Genomic DNA, 21,977 nt, shown 5'->3' with positions numbered 1-21,977 from the left:
CGCTCCGCCGCGGAGCGCCACGCCACCCAAACCTGGTGTCCTGCTGTCCTCCCGCGGCCGCAGGAGCCTGCTCGCATTCTGCCCCTCGACGGGGCTTTAAATGGCAAAAGTTGTGCTGGAGGCTAGCACGGGAAAAATCTAGACTTTGCTCTGGGGGAGACCTCCGGATTGCGGGAACGCTTGCTCGGCGGTTCGCTGTAGGCTGTCTCAAATCCTTTTCTGCTCCTCCCGTCGAAATGTCATTGGTAAAAGAGCGACTTGCTCAAAGAGGCAGCATAGCGTTGCTTAAGTGTGTGCTCTGAAGTTGGGCAGCTCAGATAGTGTTATCATAGTGCCAGTGTGTACTCAAGCTATTGCAGAACTCTGTGCAAAAGGGAAACAATTTTATTTTCTGTACGTGCTATAAAATGTACTAATTGGTGAGCTCTTTGTAGCTCACTGCTCAGTACTTTTTGGTTTCTTCAGAATGGGACTGGTAGCACAAAGTATTTGGAAACTTTCCTCCCATCCATGCCTCTGTTCCCCATCAAGTGATCCAATGCTTGGGAGCCGATCCTAGACAGGCCTGAAAAATTACTGCTGGAAATTAGGATCTCCTGCAACTCCTGCTTTGCCGTGGGTCACAGGGACGTGGTGTTTAATATCACAGCTGGTGACTATGGTTGGGTGCCCTTGGCCCTTCGCTGGTGAGTTTTAGGTGTGTTAGCACGTGAACTGCTGCCACAGTAGACAGTACTGTGTTAGTGCTATTTCCACTCAGTAGTGTCACACAGGATACCTGAAAGCAATCTACAAAGGAGAGGAGCATAATTCGTGCCACCTGGGTGTACAGCCTAGCTGTTCTGATAACCCAGTTTGTTCCATTTAGTACATGTACTCTTCTTATCAGCAAATAAATAATACTGTCACTTACGTGTTTCTGGGGCTGCAGCTGAATTTGCAGAAAACAGAGGGTGCTGTCAGGGCAGTTAGAAATCATTTGCTTATGATACAGTTGTTGGTCTTTCTGTTTTTCAATCAAATCAGCTAACAACTTGCAGTAGTGGTTTATTCTTTCATTCCTTGACCTGTGGAGAGAAAGAGCCTGTGTTTGGGAGGAATATGCATTTCCAGACCTGCGTTTAATGAAATCTGGCAGGATATTGTCAGTAGGGATCATTTGACCAGGGGCTGGTGACTTCAGTGAATAATATAACTTGCAAAGGTGCATTCAGAATCTATTTGTGGCTGTGTAATACTCATTTTCTCTACTTGGTTGACTTTTCAAAAAATCCTCTTTCCTTTGAAGACTCAACATCATAGTCAGCTTTCTGAAGGGAATGAAGAATAAATAATGTGTATGAGCATTAAAGGTGGGAAATAGGGAAGTGAGAAGATGAAATGCACAAAATAAACAGGTGATAAGCAGAAGGTACCTGTTCTGTATGTCGTACAGGTAGGGATTGTTTGGCTGGTTTTTGTCATGGGAGTGCTATGAAGCAAATGTGTGTTAAGTGCATAAATACCTTGTAGTAAAGGACTATATGCTTTTGTATTTAACAAAATGAAAAAAAAACATTTAACCAAATGAAAAAAAAAAGCATCAGTTGATCATCAAAACAACAATTCCTGTTGCTTTTAGGTTTATAAGATTAAATGTTTCAGTGTTAATGCCATTGCTCCAGTGACATTTATGCACTGGTACAGTTATCTGAACATATGCGTGTGTGTTAATTTACTTTTACATAGTACCAAAAAAAATCTATATGTAAACTTAGCAATTTAAATCTTCCTGCTGCCACAATGAGGAGAAACTTTCAGATTCATGAACAGCCAAATAATAAAGACCGATTTAATATGGGAAGCCAAGATTTGAAGACAAAAAAAAAAGAAGATTTATTGCTCTTTTTCTCCCCTTTTGTGAAAAATGTAATACATAAGCATAGTGAACAGTAGTGAAACTAGAACTGTCCAGAGACAAATACAATCACTTCAGTTACTATGCCATCTGCACCTTCTTTTTGTGATATGTTACTCTGCATTTGTCTTGATGTTCTCTTGTGTCCATCCATTGGATTTGTATATGTAAATAGTGCAGATCCACTGTTGCTTTGTTAGTCTTATCTGTTGTGTTTGGATTTATTATAGCTCTGTGGTATGTGTTGTTTCAGAAAGGAAGTGAAATCTGACGTTTAAAATTCACTGCTAAAGCAGCAGTACCTGCTATAACCCTTTTCCCAGGATTATTTTTTTACCCTCTCTCTGATTCAGTTAAAATTTTTCTTTCCTCCCTCTTTGCACTATTCTCAGAATTTAACCTGGTTGTATAAAAGGGACAGCCAAAAAAGGAGTAAGGTATTTTACCCTTTCTATTTAGAAGATGTAATTCTAGGCATCTTAATTAGGTTTTTTGTGCCTTCAATTTACGGTTTTGTTGATTTCTTTCTGATACAGAGTGGCTTCAGGACTGTACAGCTTCTTGACAGACTTTTTCTGAACACAATTTTGTATATGTGTAGCAAATTTCCTAATTGGGGCTTCAGCAACGTGTAGGTGAAGAAAATAAAATTGTGTAGATAGGCAACATGTAGAAATGAAGGCCATTCACTAAAATGTTTCTTCTAAAGTTTCCTGCATACATTTATCTTTGAAAAATTTGTAGGTTAATCTTTTTATTATACATCCTGCTTCATTTACACTGCTTTCTTATAATTCAGTTGTTACTCTCATGTTTTTCATAGAGCCTTATGATCCTGTTATCTTTTCTGGGAGCCAGTAGTAGGATAACTGTAAAGGTATAATTTCTTCAGCCTTGTGCCTCTTCCTCCAGAATAGGGAAGAACCCTCTGTTGGCCTAATGGTTAGTAAAAAGCTAAAAAAAAAAGTTATTATGACGGGCATCTAGCTCTTCATATGTTCTATATATGAACTCTAGGCAGATAGGTTCACTTCTCATTCTTTGAGTGATTTTCACATTGGGGTTAACAGATGAGGAAACTAAATATTCAGTAATAAATATTTACTCTAGTGGGAGTCAGACTCAGCTCTTGGAAAGTGAGTGGGAGTACTCTTGATCAACTTCAAAGGGACTTGGATCGATTCCCTTATCCTGTGCTGAAAAAAGGGAGGCTTTTTGTATGTTCTCAGTTACTATGTGTGAGTTCAGTGCTGTGGATTTTCTTGGACCTGTTCATGCCAGTAACTTCGGTGAGGAAGTGCTGTGTTGTACGTTTGGATTTCATAATGCTTGAACTTGCTACCAGAAAAGCCATCTTTTTGAAAGGGAAGCTGTGCTTTATCCTAAATATTGTTTGTGTAACTTCTTTGGGACTTGAAAAGTGAAGAGCTCCTGCTGAAGTCGGGTATCTCAGTGAAAACATTTGAAATCTGCTGAGAACTGCAAAGCAAGCTGTGTGATTTATAACCCTATGATAAGGTGTGCTTTCAATGTAGTTTTTCTGTGTGGGACATCTCTGTTTACACAGGATGTCTGGGCAAGTCTCCTGGCTTCCACGTTTCATTGGTAAGAGAGCTGTACAGGCAAGTCATAAGAGTGTTTTACTTACTACTTTAAGTACTTGCAGGCATTAATAATATTGGTAAATAGTTTCTGTTGATATTTAAATAGTGGGAATTGAAGGATTCCTTGACATTTTTGTCAGGTATATTTCAACACTTCTCAGGAGCTGTTGTAGGACCAGATTATTTGTGATGGAGGAGAACAGCAAAATGCTAGACAGCAAAAAGGCATGATGACCCAATTGCACTTTTAGTAAAAACATCTGTCTCAGAGGGCATTTTTAATTCTCAAGTGTCAGTGGACTTGCTCATAGCAAAGATAGCCCTGCTTAGAACATGTGTCACCTTTTCAAATGCAAGGTTGCTCCCAACACTGCTTTTAACTTGTGTGTTTGTAGAGGAGATGGCTTTGACTCATGCGAAGAACCATGTTAACCAAGTTAGTGGGAAGGGGAAGGAAAAGACTTTTTCCCACATTTCCAGTATGAGTTGTTTTTCTGCCAAAAAAGCCTGGCAGGACAGAGTTTCTTTTCTACATAGTGTTTTGACTCAAATTCAAAGCAAAAGCTCTGAGTAATAGAGGAATAGGTTATCAGCTTCTTTTAAATAATGCTAAACCCAAGGATTATTTATTAGATTTAAATGCTGTATTTTAAATTCAGATTAAATAAATGATATTCTGTATAGAGAATGATCCACCTAGTCTGTCTGCAGCACTAACAGAATGGTAATGAATGTGATTTTTTCCAGTGAAAAGGTACATTGATTCTAATGCCCTGATTTTAGTTTCCTACAATTAACAGTTGTCAATGATTTTGAGTATTCCTTTAAAACTCTGCTCCTGACATATTTGGTCACTCTTGTTCACTAGTGTTTAATAGCTCTTAATTTTCGGAAGTAGTTTACTCTTGCATTCTATCCCTGAGGGAGATGTGATCATGTTTAAGTTCCTTAACGCTTGTTCCATCCTTGAACGTGAATCTTTTTGTGAATCTGGCATTAACACGAGGGCACAGGTAAATCTTTTTTTATTGGATCAGGTAGCCAATGAAATATCTTCATCCTGGAACACAGTACTGTTTTTTTATTTAAGCCATAGGAGGATGGGCAGTGAGATTACCAGAAGTTGTCTGAGTGATTCTAATGGGATGGCAGCTTAGCCTAGGTTGAGTATCTGCCATGGTATCCAAGCTGAGCATTCTGCTCTTTGTGAGGAACACAAGGGAAGCTGAGCAAAAGGACACAGAGTGTTTTATTTTCCTCCACTGTTGGACTTTTGCCATGAGATAAAGCTTGCAAAGGTAAACTTGCAGGAGCCTCAGCAGCTGTGGGAAGGTTTGCCATCTGTGGGCATCAATTTCAAGTGAGATGCAAAGCAGTTCTTGATGTGGTAAGCAGTTTGGAAGAGCTATGAGGGAGAAGAGAAATTTCCTAACTCCTTTCACTTTTGATCTTTATGCCTTAGTAAGTCTTCAAAAGTATTTATGAGTTTTTCTCAACCCAAAGTCAAGCATGTTCCATGGTCTGTCTGGTTCTCTGGCCCATCAGGCAATATTCAGTGCTCTGATACTGCAGGATTTTTGTGATGCCTGGCAGAAGTAATAGTCTCTGCTGGCTGCTCTTTTGTCATGCTAGTTTTAGATCCTCTTGGGCTTGGAACCAAATATTCTGATCTACAATCAGTTCTTTCTGGGTTGAAAGGAGAAAATATATTTAATTTCGATGTGTTTTTAAATTGAGTCTCATACTTCTGTTCTTAGTTCTGTCTCTTTTAAAGGCAGATCAACAGTCAGCCTTTGATGATGGAGGTTAATTTACTACTAGGAAAGTCCTGGAATTAAAATAATGAAAAGGTATTGTAGCATTTTCTACCAATTTCATGAATATTTTAAAATGTTAAGAAAATGTTGCATGAATTGCAAATATGCAGTTATAGTTCAGGAAGGGCCTGTAGTTTATTTTTAGGGATCTGTGGAATATCTGTTATAATTTGGGATTTATAACCTTTTTCAGAATTGAAGCTTTGTCAGGACAGGATACATTGATTAGCTGCAGGCATAACTTTGAAGTGATAACTTTATTTTCACAGGAGGCTGACCTTGGGAAATAAATGTTTTTCAGACACTGTCTCTGACTTGTTTGTCCCATAACTCCCCAGTGGTGAGCAGACTTAGTTTTCCGCACAGCCTTTTATTCATCATGTATATTTAAAGATTTCTTGTCTTGCCATGCAATCCTTTCTGATTCCTGTCGCTGTATCCTGTGTCACCTTCAGCTCTGCATTGTATCATGCTTGACATTTCATTTTCTCAACGTTGTGTTAGATTGACATTTCATATTTTTCTGTGAATCAGGCTGTTTTTACCTTTGTAAGGACTGTGTCTCACTTGAATGATGTTTTACGACTGAAAATATAACTTGGGAGTTAGTTAGTTTCTCCTGTTAACCAAGCCATGCTGAGTCAGTAGGGGCAGGTGGTGGGCTCATTGAGGTATTGCTGGCCAAGTCTCTTGGAGGGGAGGTGGATACAAACCCTCTGTAATAAGGTCAAGAGTGAAAGCGTCCTGCACTCAAGGTAGTTTTGGCATTGAAAATACTGGACACGTATATCAGAAACATTCTGAAAATAAAATCTGATCAAGTTCCCTCTTACTGCTGAGTCTTGGTTCCTTGTTCTCTGTAAAGATGAGCAGCAAAATTTACCCAAGGAAAGAACCAGTTATGTGGAACGCTGTATCTTTTCCCAAGCTGTTACTTTGTTAAATGGTTAAGGGGAACATGTTTGTATTGTGTCCATGGGAGGTTTTTGTGACCAGTCATTCTGTACCATTTTTTCCCCTATTAAATATGCACAGTGAAAGAGAACAAGTTAATGTTAGTAAAATTAATGATGACGGTTCACTCAGCATGTTTTGTGATGCTCTGTTGAAAAGGCAGAGCACCCTTCCTTTGTACAGTGAAAAGTCAAGTGGAGGGAGGGTATAGCAATAGACAACGCAGGAGTTTCTTTCTGATTGTCAGCTGAGACTCTGGAGCTCAGGCAGGAGTGTGCAGGTTTTTCTGCCTTGCCAGCAATTCAGTTTTCATGCCATATGGCTCTTTTGGCCTTGAAGTATAGACCATACGTTCTTGTTGTCTTTTACAGAGGAGTAGGGTGGAAATCTTCAGTAGACTGAGGCTATGCATGTACCCTGAGAATTCATGTTGGACTTTATTTTGATGGCAATATTAAAGATCCGAGCAAAGAATAATGCTGTATTTTTTGCTGAGCAGAAATTTGAATGCTAACTTACCAATTATTTCTTATCTGTACTGATAAGAGTGAAAGTATTACCTGAGAAATGTTTCATTTTCTTATTCTTATCTGTCTGGTATTATATGAAATCTCAGATGAAGAGAGTTCTGCCCTAATTATAAAGATTTTACGCTGCTACAGTTTTACCAGTTTTGAACACAGTACAGTTAAGATAGAACATTCCCATCTAATAACCACAATCTGCATGTTCCAGAAGCTACTATGTTAGTGGAAGTAAGTTGTGATGATATCATAACATGATTATTGAGATAATGATTCTTAAGATAATAGGATTAATATGCTTGAAGTATGTTGATTTTTAAATTGGTAGTTATGGTATCCCTTAATACATGTAGATTAGTGCTTAATGTGACACATACATACTTGCCTTGTAATCTTAAATAGAACTGGAAGTATTAATTAAAAATATTGTCTTGTGAATAGAAAATTTATTTTTTCATCATAAGTTGAAGTAATATTTGCTACTCTAAGAACATGTCTATCCACATCAATTAAAGACTAATTTGTGGAGAGTTCAGTGAAGTATTGTTTGAAGCTGTGACACTGTCATCAAGGTCCAGTCTGATGTTAATGTATGTTTTACAAAGATAAGAGGGAAGTTAGTGGGGCAACAGTGGGTGGAGCAAGTAGCTATGGGTAACTGGATGGTTCGTATATGCTGAATTAGATGCAGTCTTTGCCTTTTACATCAGTGGTTAGACTGAGAATCTCATGCACAATGCCCATTTGTACTGTGGGATCTGTCCTGAGCTCTGTTCTAGTTTTATTGTAACTGAGTTAATGTAGTAGAAATAATTGTAAGTTTTTCTCTGCTTCTTGCCTTAATTCCATGGCAGAGTAAGGCTGCATGTGGCATGCCTGTAGCAGCTGTCTGGCTTTCTGCTGCTATGTTTTAAACATTGCATTTGATGACCAGGTGTTGCAGATGGACTTCTTGATAGTGGAAGGTACTCCTGTGTTCTCAGTGCTTTGCCATTTATTGAGTGTAGTTGTTGAAATATCTTCTTAATTCTTTATTATTTAACATTTATTGTTTTCCTCAGAACTAATTTTAAATTACTTAAAGTGTTTAAACATTGACATTATGATATTAACTTAATTTTTGCATTAGTAGGAGACTGAACCTAAGACAAAGTTTCATGATTAATGCCAGCCTTGGTGTTTTTGGCTTTTATTCTTGGCCCATTGAGACTGTTGTTTTCTGCATCTTAAATTATTCTCAAAAGTATCAAACAATGAGTGTTATTCAGAAGTCTACAGGAAATGCACACATCCTTTTTTCAGCCTGTAAACAAAGTCAAAGAAACTTGCACTGCTCCAGGAAATAGGCCTCCATGTTTGTTAGCAACCTCATTCTTAGCATATACCAAATGTGCTCCACCCCTATTCCTGCAAGCCTTTTGTTAAATGTTGTTTAAGTTTCAGCCAGGTTTTTGCCAATCTTCAACAATGAAGTCTACAGAGTAGAGCTCAAATTTTAAAAAAAAATAAAATATATTTTTTTTAATTTTTGGAGGCTGTGATAATGCAAGGCAGAACTTAGAGGAACATGCCAGGTTTTAATCAGTGTAAAAGGGCATCTAAGCTAGAGCTTTGACTGTATTAAATCCATTTACAAACATTTTTGGCTCAGTCAGGGTTATACCAATTACTTCATGAAATCTAGCACCATTTTCCTTTAGATGAGTGACGTGAAGAGAAATGTGAAAACATTCTCATCTAGGTTTTCTAGCTGAACCTGTTCTCTGCATATGCCCTCCATCAGACTTGAGGTAGGGGTGGGAAGAAAGTCTTCCAGTGAAATCTGTTGAGTTTTTCATTTTCTCAGCTGTTAGAGCTGAGTTTGGACTATGAATTTTCTGGAATCCTTATGTTATCACAGATATTGATTATCTGTGTTACCAGGTTGTTACTGTTGTTTTAAGGTGTTTGTTGCCATACATATTATCTAACTCAGGGATGCCTGCTTATTTAATTAATTCATCATTATTATTGCCACAGAAACAGAACTTTTTGAAACCAAATCTAAACTAACAAGACTTGAGACTTGGTTTTGCTAAATACAAGTTTGTAAAATGGGAAGGAAAAATGAATTTGATAAGCTGTTTTTAGACAAGGCAGCTTAAGATCTGATGCATTATCAGTCATGAAATTAAATTTACGGTTCTCTGAAGGGCCATCAGGGATCATGGTATGTTCAGGTTGGGAGGAATGTCTGGAGGGCACCTAGTCCACCCTCCTGCTTACAGCGAGTCCAGTTGGGTAATGTTGCTCAGGATTTTCTCCTGTTGAGAAGAATGGAGAGATGGAGACTCTACAGCCTCAGCACACCCATTCTGATACTTGACAAGCCTCATGATTAAAATAGTTTTGCCTTGTGATGGGAATTTCCTGTGTTGCAATGTTTCCTAATGTCCTGTGCATCTGCCAGAAGACTCTGGCTCTCTCATCTCTGTACCCTCTCATTCAGCAATTGGAGTCAGTGGTAAGGTCTCCCTGAACTGTTTTTTTTTCTTAAGCCTGAACTAACCCAACCAATATCATAGGTTAATGGTTGGACTCGATGATCTTACAGGTCTTTTCCAACCTAAACAATTCTATGATCACTCCAATGTATTTGAACATTCTTCTTTTTTCTTGAAAATTTATTTTTTAATGAAGTTGAAACCTTGTTTTAAACAAAAGGTTTTTTTATTGTTCTGTGCTTTTCTCTTCAGCAGTTCATGACTATATGCAATACATATGGGAAGTTCTCAGAAAGTCCGATATACTGTGCATCTTCCTTTGCCCTTCAGTAATTCCATTCGTGCAGCAGCAAAATCACCATTGCTAGTTGTGGTATTCACTTTTTACCTTTTACATTCTCTTTGATCATGTCTTGAACAACTCTTTTTAAATGAATAGTCCATGCCTTTTAGAAGTCAAACATACGAACCATAGAGGACTGTCTCAATGGAATGTGTTTTTGCAAGCTGAGATGTGAGTTTAAGAGGCAGCATTTTGCTGAGGCAGTAGTAGTCTGCCTTGTCCTCAAAATGAGTGTTCAAGTTTGAAGCATAAAATGATCAGTTCCTGCTTTGTGGAAATGTGTAGATTGGATCATAGTGTAGGGATGTGGAGCAAGCTGCTTGCAACCATAGATCCCCAGATCCTCTCTGCAGGGCTTTTGTTTGTTTTTTTTTTAGCTTGTATTTAAACTAGTTTTGAAAGGAGTAAATTGACAAGTGCTTCATTGGAGCACTTACTGATGCTTTAGGCTGTAAAACAACCACTCCCTGCAACATATTTACAAATGAGAACTGTTGATGCCTAAGTTAGCTGTTTGAGGTGACCGACCTCTATGCAGGTGTGATGCATTTTAGCAGAAGGATTTGGTTCGTGGGATACCGAAGCTAGCGTGAGTGCTAAGGAAGATGGAGTGTGTTGAGCACAGAACTTCGGTCAGAATTGTGGCCTCATGTTTGGGAGCTCTTTCTTCACAGAAAAAACTGAGTTTGCTTAATTGGGCTTTCTGAATCCCTTCCCACCCCCCTAATTTATTTGGGGTGTTTAATGTCTCTGTGAGTCTGTCTCTTTTTTTAAATTGGAGTGGTTATGAATCATGTGATTTCCTGCTGCAAATAAAGCAGAAAAATCCTGAAGTAATTGTGTGACTGGCATTAACACAACTTTGTGTTGAGGAAGTGTGACAACATTAGCAGCTAGAGGTTATGTCTTGGAGCCTTACAAATACTGTTAGGTGTTCTTACAAAGAGCAAAAATACTTTCTGCAGCTGTTTAGATGGATATGGCTTCAGCTTTTACCAGAGTTGTATTCAGGTAAAAAAGGACTTGAAAATCTGTCATGGTTCACTAAATACTCTGTTCTTACCACTCTTTAACTATAGTTTTGGTAGTAAGGAGGGACTGCAAATGGAGGCAAGTGTGCTGATAGTGTTGCCAAGGAGGGAAGAAATCAGGTGAAAGACCGCAGTTATAGTCTCAGAATGGTGACTGGAAGAAGTCTAGGGAGTATTGCTGCACTCACTCAAAAGCTGGAACAAATCAACTGTGGGCAGAAGGAGGGCACTCAAGGCCTGGAAAGGATCCATCATAATGCTGTGTGTCAAATGTGAGTGAGTCTGAAAAGCTTTGTTTTGCCATTAAAAGTAGTGCTGAGACTCCTTTATTTGGATCCCATTAGATGAGCTTTGTTCTGCAGTGGAGAAAAACATATTTACCAAAATACACTGAGAATTAGCCTGCAAATTGGCTAAAATAATGGTGTATTACCTTTATGAACATTAAACCGTGCTTTTACTTCAAGTTTATACTGCTTTCTTATTCTCTGTTTGGTGAATGTTGGAGAGATGGAGATGCTTCTGAAGTGTTATCTCCTTACCAAAGAAAATCTGAGCTCCCAACAAGGGGAGCAAAGTAAGCTGGGCAACAGCAGGGACCATTTCTATTTGTTCTGAATTACACTCCTTTCTGTGTAAATACAGCATGAATCACTCTCTTTGTCTACACTCTGAAAAATGTTTCTCCATCTGCCCACCTGTTTGGACACCGTAAGAGTGAGTACTCCGATACAGACAGATGTTTGTGTAGGACAGCAGCTTAAAATGCAGCAGCTGAAAGTATCTTTGAAGGAAGAAACCCAAAAGGATGGGAACCAAAATTAGTGTGGGAGATCTGAAGGCTTCTCTTTGGTTTAAAAGTAGTTTATGAGGCTAGATGAAGTCTATTGTCACAGTAGGCTATGAATATGTTATATTTGCTGTGAAAATACTGAATGGAGGAGTTGCAGTTGTTCTGTTACATGCATGTCCTATTGTCAGTACATTGAATTGCAACTAAATACAGCTTCCTTCTACCAAAAAAAACCTTATTAAGATAATTTGGCAAGTTGTACACAACAGTGAGTGTTAATATGGGCTTAATGAACTATGTATAATAATAATCTCAGAGATAATTGACACTCCTCTGTGTTAACTGTGTGGAGTGACAATGTTTGTATAAAGACCAAATGATACAGTACTATTGCCTTGAATTCCAGTTTTATTCCTTCTGAAATTTTTGGTTTATTCCTTTCTCTTGTGATGAGTGTTATGTTTGAATTTCAGAGTAATTGGTCTGGAAGCTCCCATGATTCAATCCAATCAAGGAGAGTGGTTATTTCTCACAATATGGATAAAGCACTGAAAGAAGGTGAGTCTTACCTTGGTGAAAGGTGCATTGGAGTCTGAATATCTCTTGTCATCTTAGCAAACCATAACTGCACAGTATTCCAGGATTTTAGAATATGACCCTGGTTTCCTCTGTGATATAATACACAAAGTGCAAGGTCTTAGTCTTCCCAAGAGGTCCACTGTAGTAAGTAATATGATGATGTTTTTGCAATTCAGTTGATATCTCATGATTCTAGTGGTTGGGGTTTTTTTGTTGTTTTTTTAACAGAAATATGTTAAAATACAGTCCTTAATATTTGTGCACAAAACAACGGGGTTACATCTAAAATATTCTTGATTGGGTTTTGCTGAACTGATAAATCCTGTAAACTCTTACGTAGTCTTCCCGTTTAGTGCAATTCTTGCCATAAAAAAGTGAATTTATAATGAACATTTGGATTTTTGGCTGATACAGTCTATCAGCCTTTTGTAAATATTTTATCTAATTTTGAATACTTTTTCCTTTAACATTTCTTAACAGCACTTTTTCTTATCTTTGACAGTATATTTGAAAATTATCATTGCTTTAAACAGGTTAGTTGTCTTATGAAGACCTGGGATGTGTTATGTTTTTCAAGTTATTTTTATGAATAACTGTTCGCAGGATAGGTGGCTAAAATTAGAACACTTTACCTACCCATGTCATGTTTTTGTGGAGGTGAACTATTATAACATAATTATAATTTATTTTTAGGAAACACTTTCATCTGGAATCAGACTAGAGGATTCCTGATCATGTGAAAAGGATAGTAGAGTCTAAACATTACATGTTTAGAAATATGTAATGAAACAAGCACAGACAAGTTATTTGCAGTATTCTTTCACATGTGTACTTTACATTTTGGATAACCTGCCTCAGAATTTGAAATGAAGCCTTGACGTAATCACAGAATTGGAAGTTGTGGGGTTATTTGGAGACAGACAACAGGTATTGTGGAATATAGAGGGAAAGACAGTCATATTACACTTCCCTGCAGTTACTTGCATGTAGGAGTAACTCATGTCTGTTAAAATATGGGAGCTGTCTTCATCTAAGGTGTTTATCCCACAGATCATTCAGTTGGTTGTGTGAGGCCATCCCTACTCAGTAAGGCTGAAAGTTACTAATATGTAAATGATTCACTTTTCAGAGTTGAGTACCTTCTGTTGTGACAGCTCACTCGCCTTTCTGCTATTTTTTTTTTCAAACTAGCTTTTACCCTCCAGTCCCATTCTGAATTTTGGAGAGCAAACTTGTCAGATTTCGTTGTATTTCTTCCAGGCCTAAGTGATGAAGCCAACTTCTCTGTTATGCAGTTTGACAAAGATGAGACTGTCCTTTTTGCTCTGCCATACAAAGACTTAAGCAAGCATTTTGGGTTTGGAAGGTGACTGAGTCAACTTGAGATACTGAATGAATCCCAAAAGCAATACTTTAATTTTTTATTAGAGTAAATGATCGGTCCGTTTGAAAATAGACAAGACTTCTTGCCCTGTGACAGTTTTGAAATTTGTAGTTGTCTCGATGTGAATGGTTTTTTTTTGTTTGTTTGTTTTTTAAACAAGTTCATGGTTAAGTAAAACTTTATTACCAGTGATATAAAAAATACCATCTGCTCTTCTGTTTTCAGTCTTGCACAGATCAGGATTAAAGTATTTATAAATCCTAGGAATTTTGGATAACTTTTGCTGTCTTGAGGTAACATGCTGTTCAACAGAATGCTTCAAAATGCCTCATTCATTTAGCTAGGAGACTTTCAGTTCTCATGAGGTTTTAATCTTGGGGAACAGTTCAGACTCCTACTGCCACTTCAGGTTTAGAGTAGGTGTTGTCAGATTACCACAGTCAATGAGGTTTTGCTCTTTTTTTTTTCCTTTTGAATCAGGTTTTACTTTTCTTTAGGTATGCCCATTAGAGATGCATGGATAACATTTTTGGAAGAGCCAGCATCATCTGTTTGCTGTTGCTGGGTATGAAGAGAGACAACCCTTTGGTTAATTCTGACTTCTTCCTCTGTTTTTCGCCATTGTGTAATTAAGTTTGCCTGGGGTTCACTGTTAGTTACTAACTATACTAGATGAGGGAAAGCTGTGAATTAGCCTTGCTACTGTGTGGTGTGTTTTATGAAATCTAAGTGCTCAAAATCAGAACAAATGTAATGTTATGAAGAGATTTTCCTTGTTGAATATGGCAAAATGAAAAGGCCTTTTAGTTGTCAGCCCTGAATGCCTTTTTCAGCTGGTGATACTTGAGTGACTAACACTGAAATATGGTGGTCTGAAATTTTTCATGCTTTCTCTTGATAGATTGATTTGATTCTTGTTTGCCCTTCATTTATCTTACAGAAATAAAAGAGAACCCATGTCTACAAATACTTTTAGCCATTTAACGCTACCTGTTGCTTGTCTGGTCACTTCCTGTTTTCAGCCCATCTCGTGTGGTAGTGTGGTAATAACATCTCCCAAGAGAGACTGTGCCCAGTGAGACTTGTGCTGCTGTTGCACAGCATACTGTTTGGGCTAAGGCTGTAGCTGTCAGTAGATTTGTCTGCCTTGAGTGTAGTGGGTCTCCTGGGAACTGAACTTCACCCTCCATTTTTATTGCTCCACGTCTTGGGGTCTTTGTTATTCTTCACAGTCAGTCTTTGTCTCTACTGTTTTAGTCGTACTGAGAAAATTGGTCTTCATATCACTTAGCTGCTTTACTGGGTCATTTATGTGTAAGTAAAACAGGACAGGCCAAAGCATAGATCCCAACAGAACTCCACTGGTGAAATTGTTCTGCTATGAAAATTCCCCTGTGTTTCTTAGCTCTTAAAATATTTCATGCCAGAGAGCCATCTCTCCTTTCATAGCAGGTTATTGTCTTTCAACCCTGTCTTGAGGTGACCTCATTGGAAATATTTTGGGAATTTAATTAGATTGTTCCTAAGGATCAGATCTTGCCTGTCTGTGTTGGCCCCTTAGAAGTACTCTCTTAGGGATGTAAGGCAGTACTTCCCTTTACAGAAGAAGATTTTTCCCAGACTATCTCGTTTCCCAAGTTAAGATCCACACATTGGCATTTAGATAAAAATTTGAAGTAGCTTCTACCACTCTTTATGTGAACATCTGGGCTTTTTTTCCTCACAGCTTTCAAAAAATTATTTTTTTAGGTCCAAAATATCAGCAAGACAATTTGAATTTGTTCTCTCTGCACTGGGATTCAAACACTGAAAGCTAAGAACTCTTCACAAAGGGTACATGTGGAAAACTATTTCGACATGAGCTTGTCTGATTTTTTTTATTTTATATATTTCCTAGATCTTTTTAACACTTTTCTCTATTTTTTATCTATTTGGAAAATTTCATTTTTTTTACCTTTCACATTCGTAAAAATTATTAAAGACACAAATATCAAGGAAATTGTAATAAAAATAAAGAATGTGGAATGGACTGTCAGGGTATGATTGCTTTTGCACAGGGCCCATCTACCTATACGCAATGATAACATTTAGACTGTTAACGTGGCATTTTCATAGGGTTTGAATAATGTCATAAAATACAAGTAAACCAAGAAATACTAGTGGTTTTCCAAACACAAACTTTAACAAGAGAACTGAAATCTTTAAATTACTATTGCTAGTGACTGGGGCAGTGTCCCATATTAACCTTGCATTTTACTTATACAGATTGCAATGCTTGCTGCTCTAGAATCCAGTTTTGTAGCTATACCTTCTCTTCTGTTGTTCACACAGTCACAGGAGAGCTTTGGATGTGACTATAAATTAATTGTTCTGGCCTCTCCAGTGCTTTCAGGAAAGGATATTTACTTCTTGTTGAAACTTTGAAGTCTGTGTTTGCATTTGAGTAGGGAGAATATTTATGCTCTGTTTTTTAATATTGCTTTGGGAAAAAGAGTAGGTATTTAATCCTTGTTCTTCAGATTTTTATGTTATTTTTAATAAAGTTGGGTAATGAATCTTAGCAGCATAAAAACTGTCTAGTGTGAAGTTTTGCAGATTTGAAGCTGGTCTGACCAGGTAAATCTTGTGGTGCCACTGAACCTCTGAATGAATGAATATGGTAGAAGGGATAGCAGTTACTGTAGGACCTGTGTGGGAGTAGGAATGAAGGAAGGATCTAGATGGGAGTGCTCACTAAACCTCCACACAAGCTTCTGGCTCTCTACTCCCAACACTTTTAGTTCACAGTATTTAAAAGATCGATTGAAGAGGCTTAACTTCAAATTCACGTGGGAATGACTTTTAATCACATCATAACAACTCAGGAACTAGTTTAGAAGACCCAGTAGAAGTTTCTACAGTTTTGCACCAGACTCATGGTGGTCACTGCATTTAATGGTTATCAGAAGAAATTTGTTTTATGTTTGTAGTGGATGAGTTAGTCATAGTAAGGTATTGTCCTGAATTTGTTCTGCTTCTCTTTTTCATTCCTTCCTTGTCTTCTGACCAGTTGTTTTCTATGTTTTAGAGAACGTGCTGTATAAAAATAATGATAATAGATGCATGAGCAGATTTCTCCTCTGAAGGAAGCAAGCTGCTCTCCATAAAATGCCTACATTTGTTTTCTGTATTTCTTTAGAGTGCTGAAAAAGGCACCAGCTGCATCAATGGGCGTGAAACTAAAGCAGCAACTGTGCACCATGGCCAGGATGATACATATGGATGAGGCAGTGTCTTAGTCTTAAACAGACTGCCGTTAGTGTCTGTGGCTGGTGTCTTTTTAAAATATTATTGATTTATTTAAACAAAGTCCTAAAGTTGTCTCACCACTTATTTGGACATATATTCTGGGCTCTAAAGAACCCTGAGTTTTGTAGAGAACAGCACTGTTGTGATGCAGGAAGGCTCAGAAGTGACAAGGAAACTATAGAAAGCATGTAAAGGAAGAGGGTTATAAAAGATAGGTGCAGAAAAATATGGTTTAAAGTGGTGTCGCCTTGCTTTGTTTGAGCAGGAGTCTTCCCACCATAATAGATCTTGCTTCAGGTGTTTCACTTGGGGGTGTAGTAAAGTTGCAGGAGTTGTACTCTGATAATTAGTTTGAATGTTGTACTTTCCTAGAGTACAGAGATGTACCATTGAATGTGACAGAAGTCATGAGCAGCTAAAATGAATCAAAAAATGTGTATTATGTACTGTGCTAGAAACTGAGTTCATTTTGGGGAGGAATTGCTTAGAAACAGAGTTATAAATTAAGAGTTATTGGGAATACATAGTGTTCTGAAAGATAATATAGTCTAAGGGATCAGGATATGAGTTTTGCTCTTGTATCTTGTACTCTTGCTTTGTAGAGTTCTGTTGAGTAGACATCTGTAGGAGCCACTTCTCCATGCATGGCTTGTCTTCTTAGGCAAAAGATGCTGGAGAAATCTGCTACTTTGCAAAAGGTAGAGAGGGTGTCTAAGAAAATCTGAAAAAGTCATTAATTGCCAGTGATGATGATAACAAATCCCACAATGCAGTGTGTTTTGAATGCGCTTGAGAAATTACTGGTCTCTTACAGAGTAGGTGAAAAGGAAGAATTTGTGCTGTGGTCAGCTTTCTACGGCATTTAGGATCTTGCAACAGAAGAGAGTAACTAAGCTATAAGAAAAAGATGTCTGCAGAAGGACATGGGGATCACTGTGGAAAACTAGATACCTAAAATGGGTATTGCAATGGGAGATTTGAGATAAATGAAAAAAACTTCAGTTTTTAAAATGCTGTTCCCAGTTGCTCTTTGGTGTATCAATGGATTATTCCTCACCTTGCTTATCAGGAGACCACTACTTTTTATAACTGTTTTTATCACTTTGTAGTATTTGCAGGTGAGAGTTTTCAATGAAATATGATTTCTTCTATTTTAGAAAAGTAATGCAATGGGATATGTTTCAATATTGAAAGTTCCCATCCTGCAATATGGCTCTGCATATTTTTTTCTCTTCTAGATCAGGAAAAAGAATAAATGCTTCAAACATTTTATTTATTTGTTTATTGAACTGTGGGGATTTTTTTCTGAATTATTAATTAAAAAGCCTTGAAATGACTTAGCAAAAGGCTTTTAACTATATATTTCAACATACTCATTGAAGTGACTTGGCTGCTTTCTTTATAAGTGTGAGGAAGCTGATTTATGAAGCATTTGGCTGGAAACTGTTACCAGTTTTAGCCATTTCTTTTGAAATGTGTTTAATAAGGTGATATTGGATGAGGTTTGCTGGTTTTGCCTGAAAAGGCAGGCAAAAGTATTCAGTTTAAGTTGTTCTCCTATTAGTATGCTTATAGTTCACTTTCACAGTGCCAGGGAAATTTTAATAGTTCAGTAAACTGCCAAACAAACAACTTCTATCAAAGTGGAAAGTAAGAAATAGTGGAGTCATATGATTACTTTGTACTGCAGGCTTACATTGACAGATGAGGTGTACTTTTGATATAAAAAGTCATGAAAACATCAAGATATCTGGTAAAGAAGCTGCTCAGATTATCAGGCATACACCTTTATTCCCCCTTTTTTATTATCCCTCTGGCAGATGCAAATTAACTCTTACAACCCCAGCTTTTTCCTTATCTTGTCATAACTGCTAAACACAGTTCATGTGTGCTCCCTGAACACGTCCTGCTCCCTCTCATACCTCCAGGGACATCTGCTAGTGTGAAATAGCAGTAAAAACTGATAAATAGGCACACAAATGTTGTCTGAAAGAAAAGTCATAATGGTAGAAGATGGTGTTGCCATGGGACTTGAAATTACAGTAATCTTGGTGGTTGCCTATAGATATGATTTGGAATGCTTCATCAGTTTTGAAGTTCATGTAGTCTCACTAATCTACTTGTTCTCTTTTAGCTTTTCTGATCCTATAATGTACTTTTCTGGGGTTGTTATATGTCTTTTGAAATCCAAGAATCTTACCGTCTGCCCTTTTAACTGCAACCTTGGAGACTGTTGAAGGCTAGTTTCAGTCTGCAACAGCTTAGCCACAGTCAGATTATATGATAGTTCATAAAACCATATATAAAGCCACGGTTGAGAGACAGGTATTAGTCTGAGGTTTGTGTGTAGCTGGTAACCTGACTGTCTGAGCAAATCCACTTACAGGCTTTGCTTTGCAAAGTGACCTCCAGTAACCTGTTAGGTGCAGATTGCTGTAACCTCACCAACCTTACTTTCTTTGGCAAGAACTTAAAACCCAAAATTAGATATGAAGCCTATTACCCATCCAGTTTTTGAGGAGAAAGGTGGAGGATTATATTTTTCCTATCTGGGTGTGCCTTCTAATTTTGCAATTTTTGCTATTAATTCTTTTGTTTCTCCTTTCAGTGTTTGACTACAGCTATAGAGATTACATCCTGTCCTGGTATGGGCAACTCAGCAGAGATGAAGGGCAGCTGTACCAGCTGCTATCTGAAGACTTTTGGGAGATTGCCAAGCAGCTGCGACAGAGGCTGAGTCACATTGATGTAGTTAAAGTTGTCTGCAATGATGTAGTGAAAGCTTTACTCTCGCACTTCTGTGACCTTAAAGGAGCCAATGCCAGGTAAAAACAAAACTCTGCATTTCACTGGAATTTTCTGCTTTTCTCTTTGCTTTCAGATGTGCTATATCAAAGTAATGAAGAGTGTAACGCTTTTGTAGAGAACTGATAAAGAAAATAGTCCAAGCTTATTACCAGTTTTAGAGATCAAGCAGGCTTCAGGATATCTGTGAGACCTGTGCAAGGAAACACTTGTGCTCCTTTTTCTCAGAATTTGGCTTCACTGCTGTTTCTGTTTCATCCTTGAATCCTTTGCTCACAGTAGGAGGTGGGCTGTGTGAGCAGTTCCTGCAAAGTAGTGTCAACCTGCAAGGGAAAGAAGGGGTGCTGTCAAAGCAGTCAACAGACAAGAAGATTGTTATTTGCACCTTTCCCAAAATAGCACCAAGGTTAATTCCATTCAGCTTTCCATTTCTTCTAGCCCCAGGAAGCAAAGTCTTGTGATTTTTCTAAGTGGCCTGTCCTGCAGTAGCAAGATTTTTCTACTGGAAAAATAGTTGACTGTATTTTCTTTCTTTGTGTAGGTTATCTTGCTAATTTAATGAATTTCCTCTATGTTGTCCACTTGAAAAAGTCAACTCTCCACTGAGTACTAGAATTGCACCCAAACTGTAATTGCAAATGGGAACTCTTAGCCTATGCAGTTCCCACATCTGAATGCACAATTTGTCTAATTGTGCATGGAATTCGGGCTTATGTCTGTGCTTACATCATTTTAGTTATCCAAATTGAAATATGCTTTGATCATTCAGATTTAGACTGTAATTTATTCTGTGCAATAGTTTTGCCTACAGTTAGATTCACATTTTTTTTGACATCCCTTCAGAGAAAAAAGATCTACGGTAATCTGTTAGTGACCAATCTGTCTGTTAGCATTGACACTTCTTTCTGTTCTGGAGCAGAAGATAGGGTTAACATATTTGTAGTAGACCTCAGCTCTCAGTCAGCTAATGTGTAGAAAAAGTAAAGATGGAAAAGAGACTAAAGGGTGGTTGTGTTCAAGAAAAGAAGAAATAAAGGTGTATTTACTTTGCAGTAATCTTGCATTGAATTCCAGGTACTACTTTCTTTTAACTCTGGAATGTGGTAGAAATCTCTTGGTCAGGTAAAGCTCCTAAGTGTGCTCCTTGATTTTTAAGTATTACACTTGCACTTGTCCTTTATCACAGTCAAGCACTTGCTTTTGGGAAGAGTTTGATTTGAACAGTTAAAGAATGAGAATGTTGATTTTAAAGTTTTTTTATTTTAAATCTACATGTTTTTCTGTTTGAAGCTGGGGATGTAGAATCTAGAATTGCAGAATTATTAAATATTATTAATGCTGATTATTGATGAGATTTCTTGTCTACTGAGAGTTATGACCACTTCATCTGGTCTTTGTTGGATTGTTATTGTCACTATATAGAGCTAAAATGAATTCTCTTGATTATTTTCCAGTTAACTTTTTCACATGGGAGTGGTAAAGGCACTTAGTCAGTGCTGAATAAGGCAGGGTGCATTAACATGGTAGTGAAAAAAATCCTGTCAAGCATTAATGTGATAGTGGGTTAAACAAACAAAAAAACCCCAAACCAACCCCACTTGAATTTGTAGGGGTTGGAACTGGATCCATTGACTGTTTTTCACAGGAAGGCTGTGAATTCACGGGGAGGTAGATCTGGTTTTAATGTGCCTGATAGATCAGCAGCACGATGTTGCATGATACAAGCTGTGAAGCACTAGAATATCCTCATGCTCCTTATCCAAACTTGGTCCAGGGAGCTGTATGGAAGTTGCACAGGGCTCACTGTTTCTTGGCAGATGGAGAGAGGGTTTAAATGCTTTGTGCGTACTGTGGCAAAGTCAGCAGAAAGGTGACATTGTGCTCACACACTACAGATGAAATTTGTGCTGCTGAGCGATGCCAGGAATGTAATCTTTCTCTGGTAGCATGTTTGTTGAAAGCAAGAGATAGCTATTCTTCTAGATGAAATCGTGTCAGAAGGACTTAGCAAGGTACAAACACAAAGTAAGAGTCTTTCTGTGAAGCTGTCCACGTGAAAGGAAGAGGCAGTTCCCTTACGCTTATTGTGGGCTAAGAATAACTGCCTCAGGTATTATTACAGAACAATTAATATTTGATAAAATAAATCCTGTGCTGGGTGCAGAATAGGCAAAGTAAGATTTTCCTACATGAAATAAGTAGGTGTCGTGGTTTAACCCCAGGCAGCAACTAAGCCCCATGCAAACTGCTCACTCACCCACCAGTGGCCTTGGGAGAGAATGGGAGAAGTAAAAGTGAGAAAACGTATGGCTGAGATAAAGACAGTTTAATAGGTGTGGTGGTTTGGGCTAGGCCTTCCTTGGTGACCAGTTTGTAACCAAGGAAGGGTCCAGATTTACCCAGTATTCCCTACGATTTTTACGTAAGCTGGGATATAAGAAGAAAGGAGGAGAGGCTTTCGTCCTCTTTCCTTCC

At 38.0% G+C, this 21,977-nt stretch overlaps 1 protein-coding gene across 1 annotated transcript in view; it reads left to right on the top strand.

Annotated features, from left to right (window-relative positions):
* Positions 1-11,925: 11,925 nt before the first annotated feature.
* Positions 11,926-21,977, top strand: part of SNX25 (sorting nexin 25) — a 63,021-nt gene continuing 52,969 nt past the window's right edge. The window contains exons 1-2 of the mRNA XM_029960554.1: positions 11,926-12,004; positions 19,306-19,522. Coding sequence (XP_029816414.1) covers positions 11,983-12,004; positions 19,306-19,522 — 239 coding nt within the window. The 5' untranslated portion in view covers positions 11,926-11,982. The remainder of the gene's footprint in view (positions 12,005-19,305; positions 19,523-21,977) is intronic.

The sequence above is a fragment of the Manacus vitellinus genome, unplaced genomic scaffold (genome assembly GCF_001715985.3).
Source record: "Manacus vitellinus isolate BGI_N305 unplaced genomic scaffold, ASM171598v3 scaffold_0_pilon, whole genome shotgun sequence".
In the NCBI taxonomy this organism is placed as follows: domain Eukaryota; kingdom Metazoa; phylum Chordata; class Aves; order Passeriformes; family Pipridae; genus Manacus; species Manacus vitellinus.
The sequence above is the reverse complement of the archived record's forward strand: the minus strand, read 5'-3'. Positions and strand labels throughout refer to the sequence as shown.